The sequence below is a fragment of the Aspergillus mulundensis genome (genome assembly GCF_003369625.1).
Source record: "Aspergillus mulundensis strain DSM 5745 chromosome Unknown scaffold_9, whole genome shotgun sequence".
NCBI classification, from domain to species: Eukaryota; Fungi; Ascomycota; class Eurotiomycetes; order Eurotiales; family Aspergillaceae; genus Aspergillus; species Aspergillus mulundensis.
This window is the reverse complement of record NW_020797897.1, coordinates 495,386-522,141: the sequence shown is the minus strand read 5'-3', so window position 1 is coordinate 522,141 and position 26,756 is coordinate 495,386. Positions and strand designations below refer to the sequence as shown.

Here is a 26,756-nt window from a genome sequence, read left to right as displayed (position 1 = left end):
GGAAAAACTAGGGTTTGGAAACTGCATAGACCGAGAACGATAGAGTAAAGCATTCAATTGACAAGACTGGCAATCTCCCCTGGTTTCCACCGCTAACTACCTACCATAGCTAACAACCTCCTCGAAGACCCTCGTGGCTAAGTACCTAATCATATCTCATACTCATCGCAAGCTGCGTCTCAGTGCCTATGGTAGGGTCGCAGTCTACAGACACTGCGAGTACCACTGGTTCACAGCCGTACAGGTCCACGGACTCACGCAAGAAGTCGGGCCATTCCACCCGCTCCCACCGCACTGCTCCCACCGCTGCGCCTGGCCACCGCCCGTAGCCGTCGTCGTCGGGCCGCTAGTCGTGCTAGTAGCAGAGCTGGTCACGGTGTTCGTGGGACTAGGCCCGGACCCATCCTCGTCAAAGGTAGACCCAATCGGCCCAAACTTGATGTTCGAGTACACGACGTACGCATCGGGGTGCTCGGCCTCGACTTCAGACGGGACCCCAGAGTCAGTTGGGCACGTTCCGCGCGCAACGCCGGGCTTGGTGGGGTCCTCGGTTGTTGGGTAGTTCGAGTCAAGCCAGAGCATGTTGGCGTAGTTGTCGTCCCATAGGGACAGGACGAGGACCATGCCCTGCTCCAGGGCAGCGCCCATGCCTGCCATTCCGCCGTGGGGGGTGAAGACGTCGGTGTCGTCGAAGAGGGTCTTCTGGGACTCGCAGAATTCGGTGGTAATGCTGTTTCCTGGGTTTGAGGGGAATGTGGACTCCGAGTTCGGGATCACGTTGCCGTTCTGCACGTAGAAGCGCTTGATTTCGGAGAGGGTTCCGGTGTCGGTCCCGTCGTCTGTTAGGAACTGCGTTACGACCGTCACGGGGCTGTTGGTGTCGACGGTCAGCCCGGGGCCGTAGAAGGTCTTGTTGCCCTGGCGGAAGGGGTTGAAGTCGCATCCGTCTGGGTCGCAGGTGCCGGCGTAGCGGTCGTTGCTGTAGGTTCCGCCGCAAGAGTCGCCATCGCAGATAGTCTGGCCGGGGGTGTCGCAGGGGTGCGGGGTGTAAGCGGTGGAAATGGAGTTGGCTTCCCAGATGTCCATCTCCGCGCAGCAGGAGCCGTGGTTGCCGACACCGCCGTTGGGGTTCGTCTCGGACGCGTCCCAGCCTTCGACGTTCGCGACGCCGTTGATGAACTTTAGATCGCGAGGGCACTGCGAGTCGCAGTAGCCCGTGCCGTATTTGGCGCCGGCCTCGTTGGTGGGGTATCGCGATTTGCCGCCGTCCGCGTCCATGGAGACGAAGTAAACGGCGCCGTTGAGGCCGCAGGGGAGCTCGGAGACGTCGACGTCAAAGGTGAATTCGCGGTTGAGCAGGTAGAACATGGTGTAGGTGTCCTCGTCGTCCATGAGGTAGAGGCGGGAGCCGATGTTCTTCTGCTGGGACTGGGTGACGAAGTTGAGGCGCAGGGCACTGCCGGAGGTGGTGGCGCCGTAGGTTGCGGCGTAGTTGGCACCGTCGACGGCGCAGCGCTCGGCGCAGACTTCGTTGCTCGTGCAGATGGAGGTGTCCCATTCATTGCCGGTGTAGCAGTTGGTCCAGCCGTCGACCGTGTGCAGCCAGCGCCAGTTGGCATCGATGGTGACCTCGCCGTTGACGGTCGTGCAGCCGGAGTCGGTGCAGGTCTGCCAGGTCAGGCTGGGGTGGACTTCGGCCTGCTGAGTGCCGACTTGCTGGGCCTGCACTGCGGAGAGCAGCGAGGAGAAGAAGAGGAGAGCCTTGTACATTGCGAATGAAGAGGCCATTGCTGCGTTTGATGCTGGTTGTGCTCATGGTAGGACGGACGGTCGCAGATGAGGCTTTTATACCTGACTGGAGCTGTATCTCGTCTCGTCAAGCGCAAGCCAACACGGCGCCCCGGTCCGTCTACCGCATCAGTTACCGCATGAAGCCATTCAGACATGGCGGAGAAGCCGGACTCAACGGACCCTTGACGAAATGGGCACGCCGTGAGTCCGTCCAAGATCTCGTCAGCAAGTGCCGTACCAGATGAGGCGACTGAAGACAATGGCAGTGCAGCATATGATGTATTAGATTGAGCATACTATATCGTGCATGGCCTGCAGGATGTCATTCGACTCGAGGGCACAATACCCGAGCGTCATGCCAATCACAATGCAATGCCGATGCGGGGAAGCAGTCAGCCTGCAGGACAATGGTGGCCCCAGCAGGAACCGAGATTAATGCTGCAGGCAAGACGCACCCCGTTCCCCGGCGAGTGCTCCGTCTGGGCTCCGGAGGCTGAAGAATCAGGTCAGGGTCACAAGCAAGGATGAGGTGGTGCCATAACCTCGGCAGCCCTAGCAGCTTGCCCTAGCAACGTACCCTAAGCCCTGGCTATCTATTCGGGATGAGCCCTTATCGTTATCCGCCTTATCTTATCAGGCCAGATCCTGACTCAGCATCAAGCGGGACATCAATAACACGTGACGTTCGGCCTCCGAGCTCGGTCAGGATTCCCGCGATTTTCCAGTGACTCAAAACGCCCCTCATCCGCTCTCTCCCTCCTCACCGCGCATCCCCAGCAGCTCAATTGCTTCAACACAGGCCGAAATAGCCCTTCTCTTCAACATGAGCTTCATCCTCACCCTCTCCTGCCCCGACCGCCCGGGCATCGTCAGCGCGGTGACCGGCTTCCTAGTCAGCCACAACCTGAACATCATCGACTCCTCGCAATACGGCGACCCCACGAGCCACCGCTTCTTCATGCGCATGCACTTCGGCGCCGACACGACGACCGCCTCCTCCAGCGACGCGACGCCCCCCTCCCTCGAGACCCTCCGCGAAGCCTTCACGCCCATCGCCACAACCCACTCCATGACCTTCAGCCTCCTCCCCGCCGCCCACAAGCCACGCGTGCTGATAATGGTGTCCAAGATCGGCCACTGCCTCAACGACCTGCTCTTCCGGCAATCAACGGGCCAGCTCGCCATCGAGATCCCGCTGATCGTCTCCAACCACCCTGATTTCGAGACGCTCGCCGCAACCTACAAGATCCCCTTCATGCACCTCCCCGTGAGCGCCGACACAAAGCAGGCGCAGGAATCCCGCATCCTGGAGCTGATCAAGGAGTACGATATCGAGCTGGTCGTGCTGGCGCGGTACATGCAGGTTCTGTCGCCGACGCTGTGCGAGGCCATGTCCGGCAAAATCATCAACATCCACCACTCCTTCCTGCCGAGTTTCAAGGGCGCCAAGCCCTACCACCAGGCGTATGACCGCGGTGTGAAGCTGGTTGGTGCGACGGCGCACTTTGTCACGAGCGATCTGGACGAGGGTCCGATTATCGAGCAGAATGTTGTGCGGGTTGGGCATGCTTTGAGTCCCAAGGAGTTGACGCACGCCGGAAGTAACGTCGAGAGCAATGTTCTGGCGGCCGCGGTCAAGTACTTTGCCGAGCGGAGGGTTCTGCTGAACGGGCACAAGACGGTTGTTTTCAACTAGGCGACATGAGATAGACCTTGATTGATGCTATGTTTGTAGATACAAAAGCATACACTGCGTTTCAGTTGGTTAAAGTTGGATACCCGAGTGAAAAGGGTGGTAATCCTCTTCGCCAGCCCACTGCGCCTCGTGCAGCGACTCGCCCATCTGCGATTCATCCATCCCGGCAATAATATCCCTAAAACGTTAGCCAACACCAAACCATCACAATCACAGTAAAAAAAGCCGGGACTCACTCATCCGTAGCCAAAACCTCCAACCCAGGCACACAATCCACAAGCGCATAAAGCACATAACTCCCACAAAAGCTCCAGACAAACCCAACGAGCGCCTCAACAACCTGAACCCCCAACTGGGCCCAATTCCCATCAAAGACACAGCCCCCCTCGATAACAGTAACCCCATCATAAGCCGCGACCTCGCGGCGCGCAAACAAGCCCGTCGCAACCGTGCCCAAAAAGCCACCCAGACAGTGCGTCGCAAACGTATCCCCGTTATCAACCCACCGCCGCAGCGCCGCGCCCTTCGTAAACTTAATCCGCAGCGCCTGTCGACCCGCAAGAGCGCCGACAACCCCAAACGCAACGGACGTATTGAGGTCGATGAACCCGGCGCTCGGCGTAATGAGGACGAGCCCCGCGATCGCGCCGAGGAACGTACTATCCAGACTGAACTTTCCTGATTCCGCGTACGTCAAGCCCGCCCACGCCAGCGCGCCCGAGGCGGCGCACAGATTCGTCACGCACGCGGCCATGACGCTCTTGAAGTTCAGTTGCAGCGTTGTCCCCGCGTCGAAGGCCAGCCACGCGTTCCAGATTATGATGAGCGCGAGCAGCTGACACAGGGTATTGTGCGGCTTGTGCAGGCGGAGATGCTGCGGCGTGCGCTTTGGGGACCGACGCGATCGGAAGAGCGGGTAGGAGAGGTACAGACTCATTGCGGTGGCTGTGGCGCCGCTGCAGATGTGCACGGGTGTGCCGCCGGCGAAGTCGAGGGCGCCGAGGCGGGCCAGGAATCCGTTTTCCGACCACACCATGTGTGCGAGGGGTGCGTAGATGAAGGTGCTCCAGAGCTGCCGTAGGTATGGTTGTTAGGGGGATTTGTAAGCGAGGGAAGGGGACGCACGAAGATGAATGGGATGAGGGGGAGGAGGCGGCCGCGCTCGCAGGCGCCGCCGATGGCGATGGCGCAGACGGTTGCGCAGAAGATGAGCTGGAATTCGGAGAAGAGGATTTCGGGGATTGTGCCGATGGGGGTTGCCAGGACGTTGCGGTGGAATGCCTTTGAGAGGTCGCCGATGAAGGCGTTGCCATCGCTGTAGGCTAGGGAGTAGCCGATCATCCACCATTGTAGCGAGCATACGGCGACGGCGAGGAGGCCGGGGTAGAACGAGGCGAGGCTGTTGAAGCGGGTTGAGTAGCCGGAGTAGGCGAGGCCGACGGCGGGGATGATGAGCCAGCAGAAGACAGAACAGACGAGGATGAAGAGGGTGTCTGTCTTATCGCATGCCTCCCAGGCTGCTTGGATTGACATCTTGGCGGTATAGTACGATGGTGATATCGTTTTTGGTGATGGTGTTCGAGTCCGATAGATGCCCCTGCAGTTGGAGTAACCAAGATTATATCATGCCCGTGGATGGGGGTCTGGCTTATCAGGCAGGATCGTGCTCGTCCTTATCGGATGCATCGGCCAGTGAGAAGGAAAGGGGCTATCAGCTGTGAGACCGTGCTGATTACCCTGCATAAGCTGCGAGCAGGGGTTAGTCTCTTAGCTAGCGCAGCCAGGATCTGCATCCAGTTCCCAGCCCCATTCAACCAGACGCACGCTGACGCAGTAAACTGGCTACATCCGCGTATCTACCCTGGCTCAGGTCCTGACGAGACAGGATCTCCTCCGCCAGATCACTAGCCCAAGCGTACTCAGAATGGAACCCACGCAGGCCAAGCAGATTCTCGCGCAACCACTCTCGTTGGGAAACATCTTCAGTTTCAATGACCGCCATCAGCAGCGGCCAATGTATTCGCCGGAGAAGGCGCGGGTCTGCCGCGTATTGCTTCTGCGCGATCTCGACAATGTTGGCAACGGCGACGCGGTGGAATGCCAACGGCGGTCCTGGAGGGTATAAGAGTCGTCGATGGAACAGAACTTGTGCGTAGAAGGTGCCGACGGCCATATTGATGGTGCTGAGAGTGCGGCGCGTGGACGCGGGTCCGGCGAACTTGGCGGTTACGAAAATGTCGGAGAATTGCTGCGAATGTTAGATCAGACTAGCAAGGATTGGGAAACATACCTCGCGAGTGGTCATGATCTCCTTCCGAAGCAGCTCTGCTTGGTGACTCGTCTGTACGGGGTCGTCGGACAGGGCTTGCCAGATTTTGTAGCGAAGAGTCATTCCCGCATGGAGGAGTTCTAGAGCACGGTAGTTCTCCATATCATCTGACACCTCTGGGTCAGGGTACTGGGTGCCCCAGAAACACCGGCCCCATAGACGGGCGCAGCGGTAGAGCCGGTCTGGATGTATAGATGGGTTCCCTGATTGCAGCACGTATTCCGTGAGGGATTCCGTTGCGCCCATTGACTGGCAGCCGGAGTCAATGTATCTAGTCCGTCAGCATAGATTGTGCATATAACAGGCTAGAGCATACATGATCCAAAGGAGCAGTTGCTCCGGAATGAACGACACTCTCGGCATCGAGTCCGTTTCGGCCATGTCCATCGACATCAGCACCTCATCCACATCTTTCCCCTCGAAGAGCATAGGCTGCGCTTGTAGTAGCGAGCGTACGCCGCGCAGGTGAAGCTGGAGATCCTGAACAGACTGTCCGAACTGCCATTCGTACGATATCATCAGGAACATAGTCGCAAAGATAATCTCCAACTCATCCCGCGAGATACTGCCCTTGCGCGCTTCCAGGAGGTGTCGGAATTCCTTCACTGCCAGCCCATAGTGGTAGCGCGCGTGATCCTCTGCCGTAGGGCGACCAGGCGACCGAGCGACAAGCCCGTTGCGGTGCATGTCGTTCGCAGACAGCGCGAGGATCATGCGCATGATGACCTTGCTGGCTGCAGCTGGTTCCCGGTACAGATAACTGAACCAGCTCCAAGCGGACGGCTTGATGTAGTAGAACACCAGCGACGACGACGGGAAGTACTGGAAGTATGTCCGGTCCTGCTCCGAGAGCATCAACGAGTTCGAGCACGCGACATCAGTCTCCGATAGCGACGGGTATAGCGGGGTCGGACCCCATATTCTGGTGTATGCGGTTTCCGGGCATAGAGTCTGGCTGAGCTGAGGGTCCAGCGGTGTGGTATCAAAGTCGTACACGGATTGCTCGAGCGCGATGGGCGTCACCGGGGTTGTCGGGGTCGTCTGTCGGGGTTGGATATGGACAGGGGGGAGCGATCTCCCTCGCGTGATGACAGCGCCCCATTCGCAGGGGATATCCAGGGCGGAGCATCGTCTACAGATTGGACGCTCTTCCCCACACTTTACTTTTCGACGACGACACGTGCTGCATCCTAAAAAAAAAAGCAGAGGTTAGCAGGACTGCGCTAAGTTTCCCGCGGGGAGCCGGGGAGCTCACGGTACCATTCTTCGAGCGAGGAGCATGTCGACCGGTCATGGGAGGAGTCAACTGCCGTTTACATGTGTAGCGGCGGCCAGAGGGTCCAGAATAGAGAACGATTTGGGCCGATCAGGGTGGCGGGACAGTGGAGTGTGTGATTGGGAGGGGAAGCTGGAGGAGTTCAGGTCGTTGCTTGCCCGCGGAGAGCACAAAGAGCCGAGGCGGAGCTGAATCATCTAGCCAGTTATGTACATAAAGGGTATATGCTGGTTTATGAAGGGGACTTGCGAAATCAGAGTTGTTGATTGTCCATGTTCAACTTGACAGGACAGCAAATACCTGACAGAGTCTTCCAGTCAGTGGGGTGCCGTACTGTACTGTGCAAAGTGATACTTTTTCCATACTCTACGTAGGTATATCCCCCGCAATCCCCCACGTGGGAAGCCCCGTACATCGGACCGCACAGCAGATCCGTCATATTGAATGCTTTTCAAACAAAATCCAATAAAATTTCGACAGTATGGCACACACGAGTCAATTGGCGAGCTATGATGTCAGAATCCAAGAGCTTTGCGGGATCAAGCACGGCATCTCAGTCCCTGGTGCTATGAGGACGGCAGATGTTCCTGCAAAAGACGGATAATGAGGCGGTTTTATAGAGCACTTGGCTCAAACCATCACATATCCACGGCAGTAAACTCGGTATCTAGAAGACTCACCAGCAAAGCAATCAGAATGAAGCTATTATACAGCAACGACGATAAAGCTCAACAGCTCGGCTAACTTAGACGAGGTCCAATGAGCAAACGTCCGTGGGGACAGAGATAAGTGCGGAGAACAGAGGAGTCAAAAGATAGTGGACGATCAGCCGACGGTTCTAGTTGACCTCGGGAGGGTTGGAGACAGCCCTTATCGTTGGTCGGGGTACTTTCTACTGTATACGAGTTGGAGTAACCAGCGCCACGGGTGTACCTAGATAGCGTAAGACCAATTCAACATGAAGCAAGATAGCAAGGAGCAACAACCTTAACCAGATAACTCTAATCCTGCCAGATGATCTAATGCCGCGACAAGTCCCGAGATAAGACATTATTCCGTTCTCATGGGCAGTTCGTTGGCCTGGACTGCAGAAGGGCATGGAGAGCAGCATGCCGAGCCAGCCCTAACGCAAGCTATCCCAAGCTCTGCCGTCTCACGCCACCCCAGCGACTTGATAGGAGAGATAGTTGGATCGGCGCTCTCTTTTCCAGGGCCAAGCCTGCATCCGCCACTGATGCAACAGTCTCCAAGCGAGGCGAGGCCGTTATCGGATGATATTTTGTAGTAGAGTAGTACTATCAGGAGGGGAAGCGGGGGTTGCATGGCATATGGCGTGGATAGACAGTCCCATCAGATAAGATTGAAACTTTTGATCTAGCTTGGGCTATAAATGCATCTGCATCTCCCTGCCCTGTCCTGCATTCTCGACAGATCTTCTTTGTTCCCACTTCAGTCATTTTCACAATCTCCGCCTCACAATGGAGAAACCATCGGGCCCTGGGCCAATCCCTGCACCAGGCCTAGACATCAAGTCCGAAGCAGAGACCACCATCGTCCGCGATGTCGACGTCGGCGAGATGCTCGAGGTACACTACACGCCCGAAGAAGAGCGAAGGGTCATCAGAAAGCTGGACTTTGCGTGCGCCTCCCTTCCCTCCCAACTTAGTATTGCCGTCTGACCCCCACAGCCTCATCCCCATCATGGGCCTGGTCTACTGCATGCAGTACATGGACAAGATCGCCCTTAGCCAAGCGACGCTGCTCAACCTGCGCGAGGACCTCAACCTGCACGGGCAGGAGTACTCGTGGGCGTCGACGATCTTCTACTTCGGGTACTTCGCCTGGAGCTGGATGAGCTCGTACTTGATGGTGCGGCTGCCGCTGGGGAAGTACATTGGCGTTACTGTGTATGCTGTCTCTATACCATGTCGTTAGGAAAGGACGTACTGACTAGACAACAGCCTCGTCTGGGCCGCGGTGCTTATGTGCCACGCCGCAACCAAGGACTTCGCCGGGCTGATGACCGTACGCTTCTTCCTGGGCGTCGGCGAAGCAGCCATCGGCCCGGGCTTTGCACTCGTCATCGGCATGTTCTACAAGCGCGAGGAGCAGCCTGCACGGTACCCACCCATCCCGCCCCGACCTCTTTCCCCGTCACGTACTAACAAGAGTGAGCAGACAAGCAGCCTGGTTCCTCGGCAACGCCATCTCCAACCTGATCAGCGGCCTGATCGCCTACGGAATCGGCAACGTGCACATAACAACAATCACAAACTGGCAGCTCCTCTTCCTCGTCCTGGGAACCATAACCGCCGCCCTCGCAGTCCCCATCTTCCTCATCATCCCATCCAAGCCACAGAAAGCCATCTTCCTCAACAAGACCGAGCGCGCCATCGCCCTCCAACGCACACTGAAGAACAAAACCGGCGTCAACGACACCGGCCGCTGGCGCTGGGACCACGCCCTCATGACCTTCAAGGACCCGCAGACGTGGCTGTTCTTCCTGTACTCCGTCTCGACGAATCTGTGTAACGGGGGAATCACAAGCGTACGCTCCCCTCTCCTCCCCATCCAACCTTAGGACCTATAGTACCTAGGGAGCTAATAGCGGCGGTAGTTCTCCGGCATAATCATCAACGGCTTCGGATACGGGCGCGTGCGCTCCCTGCTAATGCAAATGCCCTCGGGCGCCTCGCAGCTCGTCTTCATCTTCCTGACCACCGGAATAGCAACGTACTTCAAGAACACACGGTGCGCATGCATGATCTTCAACACGTGCGCCGCCGTCGCGGGGATGACAATGGTCTGGAAGCTGGACGACGCGCACGCGGAGGCGCGCGTCGCAGGCCTGGCGCTGACATCCGCATTCGCGGCGAACATGCCGCTGTCCATGAGCCTGATTAGCTCGAATGTGGCGGGGTTCACGAAGCGCAGTCTGACGAGCGCGATGATGTTTATCGGGTACTGTGTTGGGAATATTGCGGGCCCGCAGTTCTTCTATGAGAGTGAGGAGCCGGCGTATCCGGTATGTCTGGCCTAACCCTAACTACCTAGGTGGGTTTTATTTGGATGCAGAGTGCTGACTTGGGTTCCAATGTGCAGACTGGCATGACGGCCGCGGTGTCGGGTCTCTCCTTCGGCGTCTTCTTCATCATCCTTCTGCTGGTTTACTATGCCTGGGAGAATAAGCGGCGGGATAGGCTGTATGGCCTGCCCGGGCAGTTCACGGAGAGCGAGGAGGTGGCGGAGGGGTTGTCGAATAAGACGGATTTGGAGATTCCGAGTTTTCGGTATGTTTTGTAGATGGCACGTTATGAGTGATGACTTGGTTGGATATGATATATGAATGTACAGTGGTCAGGGGCGGAGTTGGGGTTGTTGAGATAGATGAGATGGATCGGGTTGGTAATGACGATAATGACCACGCATATATATGATGTGACATGATGTGATAATGCCTGCTGGGACAGTATTAGAATCCCATTAGGCTATCTAGTTCAAATGACCTTTGATTCCAATTCAAATACTCGTCTTTGTATATGTATTTGTCACTGGTTGAAGTTCTCTTTACCTTCACCAAATCCAAGCCCCAAGTTACCGGTTTCAAGTCCCCTGGCTATCGAGTACTACAATTCAGGTTCTTTGACTCCAGAGAACCCAGCATTCACATGATGCAACCTACCAAGAGCAAGAAAATATGTTGATATGCCCGAACCTTAGGCGATATATGTTTCTAATTTGGGTATTCCGCAGAACCAATAGAGCAACCATAATGTACAATGAACAACAAATAAAACCAAAAGCCCAAAACATCCCGCTTATACATGCAACGATATATCCCGCTAGCTCGCGCGAGCCTCCAACTTATTGTGAGAGTGCATCGGAAATCGTTCACAGCGTCGCCATCTTCTCAACGCTTGGTATGGTAGTGTCAACGAGTTCACCACCCAGGTCGCGGCCCATGCCCGTGATGTCCAGGTCCATGACCATGCGGTCCAGGTCCAGGTCCATGCCCAGGTCCATGGCCAAAGTGACCCGGCCCGTGAGGCCCCGGCGGCCCAGGCTCAAACCCCGGCCCTCTATGGTGCGGACCGCCCTCAAACCCAGGACCCCGTTCGTAAGGAGGAGGGCCAGGAGGAGGGCCAGGCTCAAAACCAGGTCCTCGTTCGTGATGGTGGTGATGGTGAGGAGGCCCATGGGGACCAGGAGGAGGAGGACCCGGCGGTCCACGCGGACTAGGAGGTCGATCGCCGCGCGGTCCCGCGAATGCAGGGTTCCCGTAGCCCCAGGGTCCGTTGGGGCCGTTTATTCCGCCTGGTGGTTGGGGAGGAGGCCCGCCAGGGCCGGGATGTTGATGGTGATGGTGGTGGTGGCCGTGATGGTGGGGAGGCTCAGGGCCATGAGGTCCTGGGGGACCGTGGGGACCGGGACCGTGATGAGGACCTGGTGGTCCGCCTCCTGGAGGCCCTGGAGGGGGAGGCTGTTCGTTGTGATGGTGGTGGTGAGAGAAGAGGCCCATTGTGATGGGAGAGAGACAGGGGATAATTCGTATGAGGTAAAGGTAAGATTGAAGATCTCGGGGATCGATCCTTAAATACCCAGTCCAGGCTCATGAACCGGTAGGCTCCAGCAACCTCAAGAGTCACCCGTGGCGTCGCAACGTGGCTTAGCTATGGGGGTATCCGCAGCCCTATACTGGCGCCGTAATCCGCACCAACCGAATTGCAAAGCAATTCCGAGACGGAGGACAGGTGGATATGCTATTTACTTGGCAGCTCAAGGCTTGGGCTTCTTAGCATCGCTTGCACGAAGCTTGAGACCGGAATGAGGCTGCCTGTCACTGCCACAGTGCTGGACTACCCCTGATCTGGTTGCTATTTCCGAGTTCCGAGTGCTGTGCCGAATTTCTGCCGTGCCGTTGCCCCGTTGCCATAGGTTAGGTATGGTAGCAAACTTGAGAGAGTCTATAGGTAGCCTGGAGGTATGTCGACGAGAGCTTTACTGTTCGAGTCCAGGGCCTAGCACAGCATCACTTACCTGGGAAAGCCCCATATGTCTACAGCTCATGCAATATAGATTTTATGGAAATCTGTTCAATGTTGCCGAGGTGAAGATCGCCACAAGTGGGCCAACGTACGTACTGCGCTCCACTCGCAGCGTCATCTCAGCCCTATACATAGACCGGAATTGGGAACAAGTACAGCCAAACGACGAGGATATTGCTATGCTTCACTATGAGTCACATATGTCCTCTTCTCTGCTGGAGGCACATTTAGGCTTTAGATATGGTATGGCGGCGTAGCCTGATCGACGCCCCCGGGAAGCATACGGGTAATCAGAGAGAGATGAAACGATATACAGCAATCGATGCAGATATATACAATTCTATTAAATCTATTCTATGGTCTATATCATTAGGATAATACAGCCGATCCACGTCTATAAGAATTTTGACGAAAGCATTCCATCCAAATCTAGACGTCCCATACGTTCAATGCATAAGTCATGGCCATAAATCATAGTCATAACCATAACAACAACAACCATAAGGAATTCTCCCCGGAACAAGAGACAAAACCAGAAAGCAGCCTACTTAGCAAGCTGACTCGCCAACCGACTCTTCGCCCTTATCCTCTCGCCATAAAACGCCAACACCCACGGCACAAGACACAGCGCCGCCCCAATCGCCCCAAGCAGGCTACTCGCCTCAGGAAAGCCCAGGTTATTAAACATGGCGTTCGTCACAAGCGGGAACACACCACCCAGCAGATTCCGGCAACAGCTCTGCGCCGCGATCGCCGAGCTCGCGTACCGGTGGTATGTATCAGCGAGATAGTTGAAGACAGCAAGGTACACGGAGAAGATCCCCATCGTCGACACGCCGATCGCGATGGAGGGGACGATCCAGTGGACGTGCGAGAAGGAGGACCAGCCGAACCAGAAGAGGCCGATGGGCATGAGGGCGGCCTCGAAGCAGACGAAGTAGAGGCGTGCTTCGGGGGTGGGCGGGAGGAGGTTGAAGCGGTTGGCGATTTTCTCCTGGTAGATTGATATGACTGTGATGACGAGGGCGCCGACGCACATTGCTGTTCCTTGTTAGTATATACTTGTACCGTGTATGAGAAGGGGAAGGTTGGGAAAGACATACAAGTAAAAACCGCCCCCGTCTGCTCAACATTAAACCCATGGTTCGTCTTAAAGACAAGCGGAATCGACCCAAACTGCAGATACAGCACGGCCCACGAAAACGAGACCCAGAGCGAGAAGAAGAAGACAACGGGCTCGGTGACGAGCATGTGGAACGGCCGGTACACCGAGATGCTAATCATCTGGGCCAGACTGGCCCTCTGCTCGTCGCTCTCGACCTTCCACCGAATCCGCCGCAGCTCCTTCTCCCCGCCCATCAGCACACCGTAGTGTCCTGCGCCCTCAAGCTGCTCGTAGTACCTATTGATCGCGTGCGCCTTGCGACTAAGCAGCACACTGCCCCTCGTCTCCTTAAAGAAGAAGAAAATAATCAGCACAAACACGCCCGACACAATCGCATGAGACCAGTAAATCCAGCGCCACGAGACATGCCAAACAATCACACTCGAGAGCAACGGCGCCAGACCGGTCCCGAAGAGCGCAGCCGCCGCAAACAGCGCCATGGGCGTATTGCGCTCGTGCGCGTGGTAGATATCGCTGATGACACCGCCAACCATCGTGCTGAACGTCGAGGCCCCCACGCCCTGAAAGAACCGCGCGACCAGGAACCCAGCGAAGAGACGCGTCCCGCCACAGGCAAGAATACACGCGACGAAAAGGATCCCGCTGGCGACGAAAATCGGCCGCCGTCCGTTGATCTCGGAGAACGGGGCGAGCACCATCGGCGCCAGCGCGAAGCCCACGCAGAACAGCGTGATGCCGAGGTTGTATACCACGGGGCTGATGTCCCAGTCTGCTGTGAGCTCGGTGGATGCGGGCGTGATTTCGCCGGCGGAGTACCCTGCCAGCGCGGTGACGCCGCAGGAGATCCAGGTCATCATGGACTTGCGCCATTTGGGCCACAGGAAGGGGGNGATCCAGGGGGTTGGGAGGGGCGTGTCGAGGTCCAGGTAGAGGTGTTCGATTTCGAGGGAGGAGGCGTCGTTGGTGGGTTCGGGGTGTGGTTTCTTCTCGGGGTCGTATTCGAGAATACTAGGCGTCTGTGAGTGCAGCGGTGGGCTGGGCTCTATCTGCGTGGAGCTCGAAGCGCTCGAGTGGGTGGCCATGGCGGGCGAGCTGGCAGTTCACCGGTGTGGTCGTGGTCGAAGGACTTCGAGCTCCGGCAGGGAGAGCGAGCGAGACGGTGAGATAGTCTGAAGGTGTCTGGATCCATTTTGGGAGTTGGGCGTGAGTGCGGTTTATAAATGAAAATGGAGTTTGGGGAGAATCGGGGACGACTCCGTCCTGAAAATTGGAGATGGCCGTGATCGGCACGTCAGTCGACAAGTTTATAGGAATACATACACCAGGATCTCTGTTGCTTTCGAGTCTTCCATATCAATGAAGTTAGCTCTATTATTTGAATCAACTTATAATCCTTCTCATTGAGCATATTGTGATTCTTGCCAGATGGCTCATTCCAGGGGCGAGAAAATCCTGATGAGAAAATTGGGGAAGGCCCACTTCTCCAAATTGGAGACAACAATGACTCAACCGTTTGCAAGGCCCGTCTTCCCGGTGATCTTCCCGAGGGTATGGGGTCGAGTACACATTATAAATCATCAATTCCTGGTCAGCAGCTGCACTGCTGAAGAACCTAGCTACCCGGCCCCGTGACAATTGCCTCATCCACTGTAAACGACAACCGTACTGTAGCTGCAAAGGCGCTTGAGGGCTGGAACAACAGGAATAGGTTGCTCTTATTCTCTAACTTCTCTGGCATAACAGACTCCAACTCTATGACTATCGTGATGTTCTATAGCGGAGTGTGAGCCGTGTACTCTCATCCGGACGTGGAAGAGCCAGCTTCACCCTTTTCTTTGTTCCCAGGAGGCTCGCACAGCTTTGTCTTGAATGGCCGCCAATGGCTTGATAGAAGCGTTGTTCCACTTTGCCCTTTGCCTTTGCCTTTGCCTTTGCCTTTGCCTTTGCCTTTGCCTTTAGAACTGGCCGCTGCAAGTTGAGATCGCAAGTCCAGCGTGAAATTATAAAGCTGGAGGGTACTTGGTAGTTTACATGCCTTTTTAAAAGGTAAACCGACACCCTTCTTATTGATCAAGCAAGCAGAAGTCTCTTTAGAGTGCAGTTCAAAAGCCTTGCAACCTTATATAGAACAGGGCATGGGGGTTTACTTGATTGGGGAGTTGCCGTACTACGGGGTATGGTAGGGGTGCATTATCTTGAACTAAGCATGCTATATGGATAGGGAATTGCTATTCTCACGGTAACTTTGCTAATCTCACGGTAATTAGCGCCCCCTGGCCGCGCTTGCTACCGCCACTAGCTATATTTATACTAGCTTTACAGCCTGCCACTTTATAGCCATAAACTAGGCCTAATTAATACTAGTAGCCCTATAGCCAAGCTTAACACTATAAAAATATTTTTAAACTTTATAAAGTTATAGTTTATATAAAATAAGAACTTAATACCATAAAGTCTAATTTTAATAAAATTTTATTTTTAGATTAGGTATTAAATACTAGTTTTATTTATTTATTTAGTAATCTAGGAAATAAATCCCCTAGTAAGCCTTTTATTAATAAATATAACTTTAAAATTAAAAATTAATATAATGGAATTTTGGAGCTTAAAAATAGCTTTAAAAAGGTTTTTAACTTTATAAAAAAAGTAAAGGCTTATTTTAAGTTTTTTATAAGAATTAATAGCTTTGTGGTCCTTAAATAAAGCACTAGCAAGTATTTTAAATATTATAAAAAAGTTAATTTTATTAATTTTAAATACCACCGTGAAGCAGTGCCTACACTAAAAAAAAACCCTTTTTTTAAGCTTACTTTACCTTTAAAGCCTTAAAGTGCTAGGTTTTACTAAATTAACTATTTATTTAAAGTTATTATTAGGCGCTAGACCCCAACTACAGTACTTAAAGTTATTTATAACTTTTATAATTATAAGTAAACTAAGAACTTTTTTATTTTTAACCAGCATAAAAAGTATATTAAAGCCTATAAAAAAAAATTTTTTAGCCTTATGTTTAGTGAAGCTAGTTGCTATTTTTAATATATTATAAATTATTTAAAGTGTATAAAGAAGCCTTGCCCTTTAAAAATTAAAAATTTTTATAACCTTTAAAATAAGTTTTAATATTAGTTTTTAAATAATAAAATATTAATTAAAGCGCTTATTAACTAGCTACCTTAATAAAAGGGTAGCTTTATAAGGCATAAAATAAACTTTAAAAAAAAACTAACTTGCGTATTCCTGGCCTATTTAACCTTAATTAAGTAACTTAAATAAAACCCCTTTATAATTATTATTAACTATACCTATAAAATAAACTAGTACCTCCTACCTTTTTATATAATTACTGGAGTTACCGCGTGTAATAAAACCTTTATTATTATATATAACTTTATAAAAAATAAAACCAAGTTATTATATACCTGGATACTATAATAACTTTATAATTTTTATATATAAAAAGGCCTTAAAATACCTAGGGTTACTATTATTAATAAAAATAAGGCTCTTATTAAGGCGCTTAATATTATTTTTTTTATAATTAATTAAATTTTTTATATTTAGCATATTAACTAAAAAATCCTTAGCTAAGTAAAGCGGGCTATATTAATTATACTTTAAAATACTTTTAATTTAAATAATAAAAAATAAAGTTAAAGGGTTAATAAGTAGTAAACTATAATACTATAATTATAGTTTTAAGTTATATAATTTTTAATAAAAACTTTTTTTAAAAGCTAATAAAGGGCCTTTAAAAAAATATATAGGTAGCTTATATATAAAAATCTTTTATAGTATATTAAAAAAAAATAGCTTTAAAAAAATATTAAAAAGTTTTTTTTAGCTTATTATATTAATACCTATCCATATTTTAGCTAGCTATTAACCTCTTAGGTAAAGTTATTTTATTATTAATTAAAAAAAGATTTAAAGTTATCCCAAAGCGAGCTAATTTATATAATAACTTTTATTAATAATATTATTAAGGCTTAAAATATAAAGGCTTAATATTAACATGCTAATAATATTTTAAGGCCTCCGCCTTAATATAAGTATTTTTTTTTTAAAAATATTATTATAAAGGTTTTTATATACACCATGTAAAAGGTAATTAAAATAATAAATTTTTATTTACTAAAGCGCCTTAATAAATTAATTAAGTATTATATAAGTATTTACAAGTAAAGCCTTGGACTTCCCTGTATTTATTAAATTTAAAAAGTACTTTATAATAACTAAAGCCTTGCCCTTAAGAAGTTTTATAACTAGTAGCTTTTAATTTTAAAATTTAAACTTTTTATATATTTTTAATACCTTTATATTTATCCTTTACTAAAAAAATAATAAAAGGAAAGGCCTTAAGGGGCTTTAAATTAACTAAAAAACTTTATTAAGCAAGATCTATTTAAGTTTAAATACATAAATTAACTGGTTAAAAAGGGGGGTAAAAAAGGTGTTAAAATTTTTTATTAAAGCAAGCGTTTATAGTTAAGTGTAGCGTAGTAAAAGGAGTAGGGATTTATATTTTAAATAATATATTTTTATTAGTTAATATACGCGGCTACCTAAAAGTTAGAACTTGCCTGTATTTAGTTAAGTTTAAAATATTAATTTTTGTATAAAAGATTAAAATTTAAAAATATTAATAATATTAATACGCGCTAAGTTTTCTACCCGGCAGAATTAATAGGCGGAGCCTAAATAGGCTTAGTAACAGCCTTTCCACTTACTAGTATAAATACGGCTAGCGGCCGCGCGAGCGCGGCCAGAGGGCGCTAATTACCGTGAGAATAGGAAAGTTACCGTGAGAATAGCAATTCCCTATGGATATTGGATGGCCATGGCCACTTGGACAGTGAAATATGACGTCGAGATGAGGCTGCTCTGGTAGATAGGTAGAATTATATGCCCAGATCCATCTTGCTGCTCCTGTGACGGGACAGTACGGGCTTCGATGAGAAACCGTCTGATAGATGGAAAGCACACATGCACCCGCAGTCACGCTTCAGCTCCAAACAGAGCAAAATCAACCCAACAGCTCCAGCATCCCCGCAGCCACCGAAATCCATTCGTCCTCCCTGTAATCTCCCAAACCCAGCACATCCGCATCCACATCCACATCTTCGTCCCTGCCCCGCGCAACAGCAGAATCCCACTCTTCCCAAGTCTGCGCAGCCCACATCGCATCATTCGTCGGCAAGGGGAACCGCAGCTCTGCCGCGCGGAGCTCCCACTTCGCGTTTCCTTGCCTTCCATCCACACCTCCTCCAGCTGCTCCTGCTCCTGCTCCTGCATCTGTCCTACCCGTGGGTGGACACGCCCACGACCGTCCACTTATCGCCCGACAAACCCTCCACAGCGCAACATTGAACCGCTTCACCTCTTCAACGCTCACCCAAGCGTGCGGCAGGAACGTATGTTCGTCTGGGGACTCACGGCACACTGTAAGGATGGAAGGGTAGTGGAACATGCCGAGCCGTCGGCAGCTCTGGACTAGGGAGGAAAGGAGGGAGAGGGTGAGATCGCGCGCGGTGAGCGGTGATGATTTCAAGGCCAAGGTCAGGTCCAGGGCGAGAGACATCTTGCTTTCGGCTTCGCTCCCACCGTTTCCCTTGTGGAGGAGGGTGAAGATGATGTGGAGCAGGATCGCCTGGTACATGGGGAGCGGGAATTTAGGGTTCGCTTGCGGGGTGGTTCCCGGTGAGCCCGAGGCGGCTGATAAGTCCCATTTTTTCTATAATGTTCTCGTTAACATCGCTTGTTTTATGAATAGCCAAGGTGATAAGAAATCACATACCCTCTGCTCGGATATCGCCTCACCAAGCTTCCCATGCAGTTCCACCGCCGCAGCCCGTATACTGGCGGTATCGGCCACCCACATCCCGATAACCAGCATCGACTGCACGAGCAGCGGGCTCTCGTTGCTCTGGTTCATGGTGAACGATGCGCGGTGGATGAACGGCCAATGCGGGCTGAATATGTCAAAGTACAGGTTGAGGAAGTGCTGGATTTTCTCGGGGCCGCTGGGCCTACTGGTGATGGCTTGAGATATGTCGAGACTAGTCTCATCGACGAGGGAACAATGCAGTCCGCGGCGCAGACATCCGGTGCAGCTGGAATTGGACGGTCGCTCACAGCGGTTTTTTAGGGTTCGGCAGCTTGAACAGGCCTGGCGCGTGGGAGGCGCCGGTTTATCGGAATGGCTCAGGCGCATGTGTCGACGTAGGGTGTCACTATTCAGTGTTAGGAATGGACAGTCCAGGTGATTGACACCGCTGTGCGCTCAACGTACTTCCGCCGAAACGACCGAGGGCAGACTGTGCACTGGAAAGGCTGTTGCGCGACATGTTGAGCTTTATGGCGGTTTAGGTGGCTTTTGCGCTGGTAGCTGGCTGTACAGCCTGGAGAGGTACACTTGTATTGCTCTGAGGCCATGAGGTCTGACTGTTTGATACGGTTGGGATGTGGTGGGATGTCCGTAGGTGCAGGTGGGACTCGCGGCCCCCAAGGCTGCTAGCTGGATTTATAATCATGAAATCAATGCTTATGGAATGGCCAATTAGCCATGACCCGTTGTCTGATTAATGATCCCCATGCGAATATCGTGGAATGGCGCCATCATGGCCGGAGATCCCACCCGGAGATCCCACTGCTGACTTAGGGCTAGATTACCATGCCATAGTTAGGATAGGAGAACCAGGGTATAAAGTCCACGTAGTTCTGGATACAATTCCCTCTCATCATCAACACAAGTCTCACCACCTCAACTCACCATGCAAACACCAAACCCCCCAACAATCCTCCTCATCGGCGCAACCGGCAACACGGGCCGCGGCGTAACCACCACCCTCCCCTCGCTCCTCCGCACCAGCACCAACCACTCCACCCACCGCATCCTCGCCCTAACCCGCTCCCTCACCTCCGCAGCCTCGCAATCCCTCCTCGCCAACCCCGCCATCCAAGTCCTCGAGCACCCCTGGCCCGAACTCACCACTTCCTGGCTGCGCACCCACAACGTAACCCGCATCTTCATCGCCCCACACATCAACACCACCCTCTTCGCCGAGGAATCAGCTCTGCTCATTGCAGCCCTCCACGCAGACGTTGAGTACATCGTGCGCGTGTCCACGAGCGCCCCGAACGTCCGACCCGATAGCCCCGTCTACTACGCACGCATGCACTGGGCCATCGAGAACATGCTGTGCTCTAAGGCGTTCGCAAGGAGCAGGATGCACTGGACAAGCCTGCAGCCCAACGCATTCGCGCCGTTCTTCCTCTCCGCGGCAGCGGGGTACATCAACGAGTTCCGTTCGACAGGAAGCCAGGATAGCCTTGCGCTGAGACTCATGGCGGCGGAGGACGTTGGCTCTGCCATAATCGACCCGGGTGAGGTGGGCGTTTTCGCGGCGCACCTGCTTGCGTGTCCTGAGACGGCGGTGCATCACGGGAAGAAGTACGTGTTTAATGGGCCTGTGGATATCACCGGCAAGGAGATTGTGGGACTGGTTGGGGAGGTTATTGGGGAGGCTGTGAGGAAGGAGAATGTGGTGTATCAGGATATGTCGGTTGTGGATGAGGTGATTTTGGCGATGACTAGTGAGTCGAGGAATGTTGTTGGTTCTATTCGGTATGCTATGGAGGCGTCGTGGAGGGGGGAGTGTAGGGTGGAGACGACGAGTCCGGAGGTGCGCGAGATTGCGCCCGCTAGGAAGACGCCGGGGGAGGTGTTGAGGGAGTTGGTGGACGGGGAGGAGAATGGTCGGGCTGGGGGGCTTGGGAAGGCGCCGGGGATGCCGTCGTTGTATTGAGTAGGCAGTGACTTTGTAGGGAAGAGGGTTATGGTATAGTGGGAGATATATGATTATGTAGAGGCGCTAGATCATGAATCCAACTTGCAATAGGTCCCACAGTCCGTATAGTCTAACATAGATGAGTTCATCATATTGATATTGTGTCTAGAGGTATGGTATTGATAATGGATACTGGTAGCCATATGAAGCTCATTGGGACAGGTGCCTATTCCTGGTCTTGTTCCTATGGTAGCTTTTTGACATTCAACCATCCCGGTCAATTCATCCCTTCCAGCCTTCGAGACTGTAGTACACGGTAGGACGAGCGTATATGGACAGATACTTTCTCCGGCATCCCCTGCTAACTTTACCTTTCTTATAACCGTACTATGGTAGGTAGATTAGGTCCCATGTTCCATAGGGACCCTCCTCCAAACACATCCTATAGAGAAGAATCAAAATATGTTCCCGAATCCAGAAAGCATTGAGAACTCGTGGCTTCGCTGCAGCCTAAATAGGGTCAAGAATGCTACCCAGGTGAAGGCCATTGTCTGTCAGGAGGGAGAATGCTGAACCTGGTACAGGTACAATCACCGTAGTCTCCCTGGGGCGTATGGTGCTCTTGATTCTAGGATGTTTTCTTCAAGCATGTTAACTTGCATAGAAACCATTACCCAATCAGGATGTTTGTATTTAAATACCCCAGATTCCCCAGATTCTGCCGATGCTACCTTGCCTAGGTACAAGGAATGTATTAGGGCTAATGGCATGCTCCTGCGCTGTTGCTAGGCAGGTGTCTGCAAGGGGCTGTTCTTCAGCTCAGCGGGCTCTATAACCATCAACAAATTACCTAGACAGGTAGTTCATAGATCGTCTCGTCTCGTCTATAAATGGGCCAGTCTCGCGGCCTCAAGTATCACCTCTTCACCGACCAACAGCACCAGCGACATCAAAAGCAATCTTCTTGCTTATCAACTTACCTAGGTACAATTCATCACTGTCCTATATTTCCAAAGTTTATCCATAATTCTAATCCGCAAGTACGTCCCCACCGCACCCCACCCACCTAGGGTACCATATAATCCCCCTCCTAACCTTACTTCGCCCTAGATCAAAATGCAGCTCCCCATCAACACACTCACCCTCCTCGCCGCCTCGCTGCTCATCGCAACGAGCACCGCAGCCCCCACCGACCCAACCTGCCACGTCGGCGCCACCTGGCCCGACCATCACGACTGCCACCGCTTCTACGAGTGCGCGGCCGGCGGTACCCCTGTGCGAAAGACCTGCGGACCGCACACAGCCTATAGCGCTGAGCTTGGCGTCTGTGATTATGAGTGGAGGGTTTCGACTTGTCGGCGTGGATATGGGAAGAAGAAGCATGGTGCTGAGGGGGGGATGAGGGAGGGCGAGAAGAAGGAGGGGGAGAAGAAGGAGTATCGTGTTGAGGGGGTCGAGATGAAAGAGGGCGAGGAGAAGGAGGATGAGAGGAAGGGTGAGAAGAAGGAGGATGTGAAGAAGAAGGAGCGCTACCGGGAATAAGATCATCTTCCCGGGAGGCTTAAGGCTAGACTACTACGGTAGCCTTGCATTTGCGCAGGTGCGGTGGTGGCCATTTCTTCGCTTTATTGTTCGGCTGCGTCCGCTTTCTTCTATCTTGGTCAGGGCTGTGTCGATGATGGCTGTCGGGTCTTTGCTTGTCTGATAGTTACTTGGCCCTACATATCTACTTACGTTCTTTTCGATGGCGTGGTGATACATTTACCATGCCTGACTTTCTAATATTTATAATACTTTCTTTGACGCTTCTCATCCAATTGAAGTAAGGCCCCCTATACAGTGTCATATTCTAAGGCCCAGGTTCAGCCTAGGTAATTATACAATCCTAAAAACTAAGTCGGTTCGGTCCAGGAGACATTGTAATCGTCCCTTATCCACGGATAACATAATTAGCAAGTAGTAGTAGTAGTAGTGATATTTAACGCCCCGGGGATCGCTAGGCGTACGCCTAATATTCTAGACCTTTTTTAGGGTATAAGGGCATGCCGCCGCAGGGTAAGTAACTTAATTAAATAAGTTTATATATAAAAAGGGTTTTTATTTTAAAGGGTAACTTTTACTAAAGCTTATAAGTAATATACCTATTTTTTACTTATTATTTTTATATATAATTATTAGTAAGTATTATTTATTATATATTTAATAATTTAAATACTATAAAATACAGGGGCTAGCCCCTTTATAAAAAAATATATATTTAAAGTTAATTACGCGAAAAAAGGGTGTTTAAAACAAAAAAAAAAATATATAATAAAATAAAAAAAAAGCTAAAAAATTATTAGGTGCCTAGCTTAAATATTTTTAATAAGTTAAAAGTTAGGATTTTTAGCAGGGGTAAATAAATTAATAAAAGTTTATAATTTTAAATAAAAATATAAAGTTTTTAGGCTCTAGCTTATAAAAGTATTTTAAGGTTTTAACCTTATTTATTAAAAATATTATTAAGTGCTAGGGTTATTATAAAAACTACTTTTTAATATATTAATAAAAAATAAATATTTAAGGCTTTTATTTATTTTATAAAAGTAAGTAAGCTTTATATTTTTATATTAAAAATATTTATAGTATTACTTAAAGTTATTATATAATAATTTTAATACTAGCTAGTAATATAAAATTAAGTACCTTAGTATAAGCTTAAAATATAATTTAATTTAATATAACTTTAATTTTATAATAAGTTATTATTTATACTAGGTTAATAATTTTATAAAAATGCCTTTTGATTACTTACCTTAGGTAGCCTAGTATATTTATTTATATAGGTTATATATTTTACTTATAGTAAGTTATACTTTTAAAAAGTTAGTATTTAAGGGCTATGCTTTTATAAAAGTTATTTTATTAACTAGCTTATTAGCTAGCTTATTATCTTTAATATTTATATAGCCAGGGAACTATTATAAGTAAATTATATATTAATTTATAAGTTAATATAATATTTAAAAAGCCTAGTTAAAAAATAATAAGGGTTATTTATATATATACTAAATTACCAAGATATTATTTATATAGAGTTAGTAAATAAAAGCTTTAAAAAGCTTTTTAATTATTACTTTTAGTTTTTAAAGCGTGCTAATAGCTTTAATCTTATATATATAAAACTAGGTGCTAATTATTAATAGTTTTTATACTTAAAGGTGTTATTTATAATATATTATAAAATTATAGCTTATATAATAAACTTTTTAATATATTTACTTAAAACTATTACTAAAAATTACTATTTTTATTATTAATAATATATATTATTATTATTTAAACTTTTTTATAGCTAGCTTCTTGGCCTTACCTTTAATAAAGAATTTTAAATATTTTTAAAAATAATAAAAATACACTAAAACTAGCCTTAAAATATTTAAAAAAAGTACTTTTATAATTTATATTTTAGTTTTAAGTTTTTAGCACAAGCTAGCGCCTTAATTTTATAAGATTTTTAATAATATTACCTATGTTATTAATAAATTTTAGTTATTTACTAGCTAAAGCCTTAGGGTAAATTATAGTTATACTTTTTTTAATATTATTATTATAAAAAAAGCCTAGCATTTTTAAAAAGGGTTATTATAAATATTATTTAAAAAATTAAAAGTACACACCGGGTGGCTAAAGCTAGGGTTTTTTTAATTATTTTAATATATTAGCTTAATTAAATATTAACCTTTAAATTTTATGCATGCCTCCCAGGCTTAGTTTTATTATTATACCATGCTTTTATATTATATAAAAAGCTAGGAATAATATAAATAATAATTATTTTATAAAAAAAGTTTATAAATAAACTATATATTAAATATATTAAATTATAAATATATTAGGCTACCACGCGGGCTTTAGCTACTTACTTAATAATATATTAATATTAAAAAAGCTATTTATTAAAAAAATACTTAGCTAATATAATATAGGCTATTTTTAGCCTAGTACTATGGTAATAAAAGTAATTATTAACTAGTTATTAATTACTAGTAAGGGTAATTTACTATATTATTTTTAGGTAATATATGATATTTTTAATTTTTTAAATATAAAGGCTATCTTATTTTATTCCCCCTAGGCTAGTATACCATAAATATTTTTTACTAAAAATTTATAATTTATATAAAAAAAGTTACTTATATAATTAAAATAAAAATTATTTATATAGCTAAAGCGCAGGATTAGATTTACTAATAATAATTTAATAATATATAGCAAGAATAATACTAAAAAAAACAAGTTTTATAATATATTATAATATATTAAGTATATTATTATTATAGTAAATTTTAGGCGCACTTTTATATTTTATTTATTAAAAAAACTTATAATTAAGGCTAGGAGTGCATAAGGCCAGCCTTATTTTATTATTTACTAAATTAGGTATTATAGCAGGATAGTAAAATACCCTGTAGCCCGCGTGCTAAGTAGTTGCAGTACTTTAGTTTAATCCCTTAAAAAATAAAGGTTATTTTATTAGGTAAATAATAACTTATATAACCCTTTAACTTAATAATCACGTGCTAGTATTATAATAACCTAATTTAACCTTTAAAAAATAATTTTAGCTTATTTTAGGCTTTAAAAAGCCTTATATAAATACCTAAAGCCTTTAAAAAGTACTAAGTATTTATTTTTATTAAAAAAGCACTTATTTTTTTTTCCAGGCTTAAATAAGCTAAAACTAGGCTAAAAATTACTTTTTAAAAAATTTTTAAAAACCAGGAGGTCCCGGGTTTAAACCTGGGTATAATTATATAAATTTTCTTTTATAGGTTAATTAAATTAGGTAAAGTTAAAAGGTTAATTTACTACTTTTTAATTAGGCTAGTGCGGCGGCAAAAACCTTTAAAAAGTATTAAATTTTTAAATTTTAATTTTATATATAAAAATTTAATATACTTAAAAAAAGTATTAATTCTTGCTTATTTAAACTAGTCGCTTTAAGCTAATAAAAAGCTATTATTTAAAATATATTTAAAATAGCCTTGTACTTAAAATTACAAAAAAAAATTAAAAAGTACTATTTTAATATTTAAAAAATTTATAAATTAAAAACTTAGTATAACTTTATAATATTAGGTTTTTTATATTTATTTATAGCTTTATTTAATTTTTAAATATTTAAGCAAGCTATTTAATTAATAAAAACCAAGTAAAAATAACCAGCCGTGATATAAAAAAAATAATTAAAAGTAAAAAAAAATAAGTAAATAAGTAAACTAATTTTATATTAAGGTTTAGGTAACTTAATTATAAAAGGCTTAAGCTTAAAAGCTAAAAAATATTATAATTAAATTAGTTAGCTAAATATTTTAGTAAATAAAGTATATATATATATTAAGTAGCCCTGTGCTTAATATTTACTAAGTATATTAAAGTTATATTACTAGCCTTTAACTCTTAAGGCTTAAACTAATTATAGTTAAAAGGCTTTTTAAATAAAATTTTATTTAGTATCTTAACACAAGAGATTATTATATATATTAAACCTAGTAAAAAGTTTTTTTTTAATATATTTAAAATTACTTTATTAATAGTTATTCCCTGTGCCTTATAAATAGTAATAGTATATATAAAATTTAAAAAAAACTAGGTGTAGTAATAGGTTATATTTACCCTAGTAAACTCTTGCTTTAAAAAATAAATAGGTATAATATAATTCTT

At 47.3% G+C, this 26,756-nt stretch overlaps 9 protein-coding genes across 9 annotated transcripts; 4 read left to right on the top strand and 5 right to left on the bottom strand.

Annotated features, from left to right (window-relative positions):
• Positions 1-204: 204 nt before the first annotated feature.
• Positions 205-1,788, bottom strand: cbhB (putative 1,4-beta-D-glucan-cellobiohydrolyase; the record flags this gene model as incomplete). Its single annotated transcript, XM_026750066.1, has 1 exon — positions 205-1,788. The coding sequence occupies one exon, from the start codon at positions 1,786-1,788 to the stop codon at positions 205-207; it is 1,584 nt and encodes a 527-aa protein (XP_026601070.1).
• An 826-nt stretch (positions 1,789-2,614) lies between these two features.
• DSM5745_08049 (formyltetrahydrofolate deformylase) lies at positions 2,615-3,487 on the top strand (the record flags this gene model as incomplete). Its single annotated transcript, XM_026750065.1, has 1 exon — positions 2,615-3,487. The coding sequence occupies one exon, from the start codon at positions 2,615-2,617 to the stop codon at positions 3,485-3,487; it is 873 nt and encodes a 290-aa protein (XP_026601069.1).
• Positions 3,488-3,556: 69 nt separating this feature from the next.
• Positions 3,557-5,020, bottom strand: DSM5745_08048 (ammonium transporter; the record flags this gene model as incomplete). Its single annotated transcript, XM_026750064.1, has 3 exons — positions 3,557-3,665; positions 3,724-4,559; positions 4,613-5,020. The coding sequence occupies 3 exons, from the start codon at positions 5,018-5,020 to the stop codon at positions 3,557-3,559; spliced, it is 1,353 nt and encodes a 450-aa protein (XP_026601068.1).
• A 277-nt stretch (positions 5,021-5,297) lies between these two features.
• Positions 5,298-7,110, bottom strand: DSM5745_08047 (uncharacterized protein; the record flags this gene model as incomplete). Its single annotated transcript, XM_026750063.1, has 4 exons — positions 5,298-5,735; positions 5,778-6,087; positions 6,133-7,006; positions 7,077-7,110. 4 exons carry the CDS (start codon positions 7,108-7,110, stop codon positions 5,298-5,300), a joined length of 1,656 nt encoding a protein of 551 aa, XP_026601067.1.
• A 1,460-nt stretch (positions 7,111-8,570) lies between these two features.
• On the top strand, positions 8,571-11,331 carry DSM5745_08046 (uncharacterized protein; the record flags this gene model as incomplete). The annotated part of the gene is made up of 7 exons (XM_026750062.1): positions 8,571-8,731; positions 8,781-8,999; positions 9,054-9,212; positions 9,271-9,640; positions 9,710-10,117; positions 10,195-10,382; positions 11,022-11,331. The coding sequence occupies 7 exons, from the start codon at positions 8,571-8,573 to the stop codon at positions 11,329-11,331; spliced, it is 1,815 nt and encodes a 604-aa protein (XP_026601066.1).
• A 1,486-nt stretch (positions 11,332-12,817) lies between these two features.
• Positions 12,818-14,117, bottom strand: DSM5745_08045 (uncharacterized protein; the record flags this gene model as incomplete). The annotated part of the gene is made up of 3 exons (XM_026750061.1): positions 12,818-12,895; positions 12,949-13,178; positions 13,241-14,117. The coding sequence occupies 3 exons, from the start codon at positions 14,115-14,117 to the stop codon at positions 12,818-12,820; spliced, it is 1,185 nt and encodes a 394-aa protein (XP_026601065.1).
• A 4,169-nt stretch (positions 14,118-18,286) lies between these two features.
• On the bottom strand, positions 18,287-19,607 carry DSM5745_08044 (uncharacterized protein; the record flags this gene model as incomplete). The annotated part of the gene is made up of 3 exons (XM_026750060.1): positions 18,287-18,994; positions 19,058-19,302; positions 19,553-19,607. 3 exons carry the CDS (start codon positions 19,605-19,607, stop codon positions 18,287-18,289), a joined length of 1,008 nt encoding a protein of 335 aa, XP_026601064.1.
• A 426-nt stretch (positions 19,608-20,033) lies between these two features.
• On the top strand, positions 20,034-21,068 carry DSM5745_08043 (NmrA-like family protein; the record flags this gene model as incomplete). The annotated part of the gene is made up of 1 exon (XM_026750059.1): positions 20,034-21,068. One exon carries the CDS (start codon positions 20,034-20,036, stop codon positions 21,066-21,068), a length of 1,035 nt encoding a protein of 344 aa, XP_026601063.1.
• Positions 21,069-22,166: 1,098 nt separating this feature from the next.
• On the top strand, positions 22,167-22,592 carry DSM5745_08042 (chitin binding peritrophin-A domain-containing protein; the record flags this gene model as incomplete). The annotated part of the gene is made up of 1 exon (XM_026750058.1): positions 22,167-22,592. One exon carries the CDS (start codon positions 22,167-22,169, stop codon positions 22,590-22,592), a length of 426 nt encoding a protein of 141 aa, XP_026601062.1.
• Positions 22,593-26,756: the final 4,164 nt, after the last annotated feature.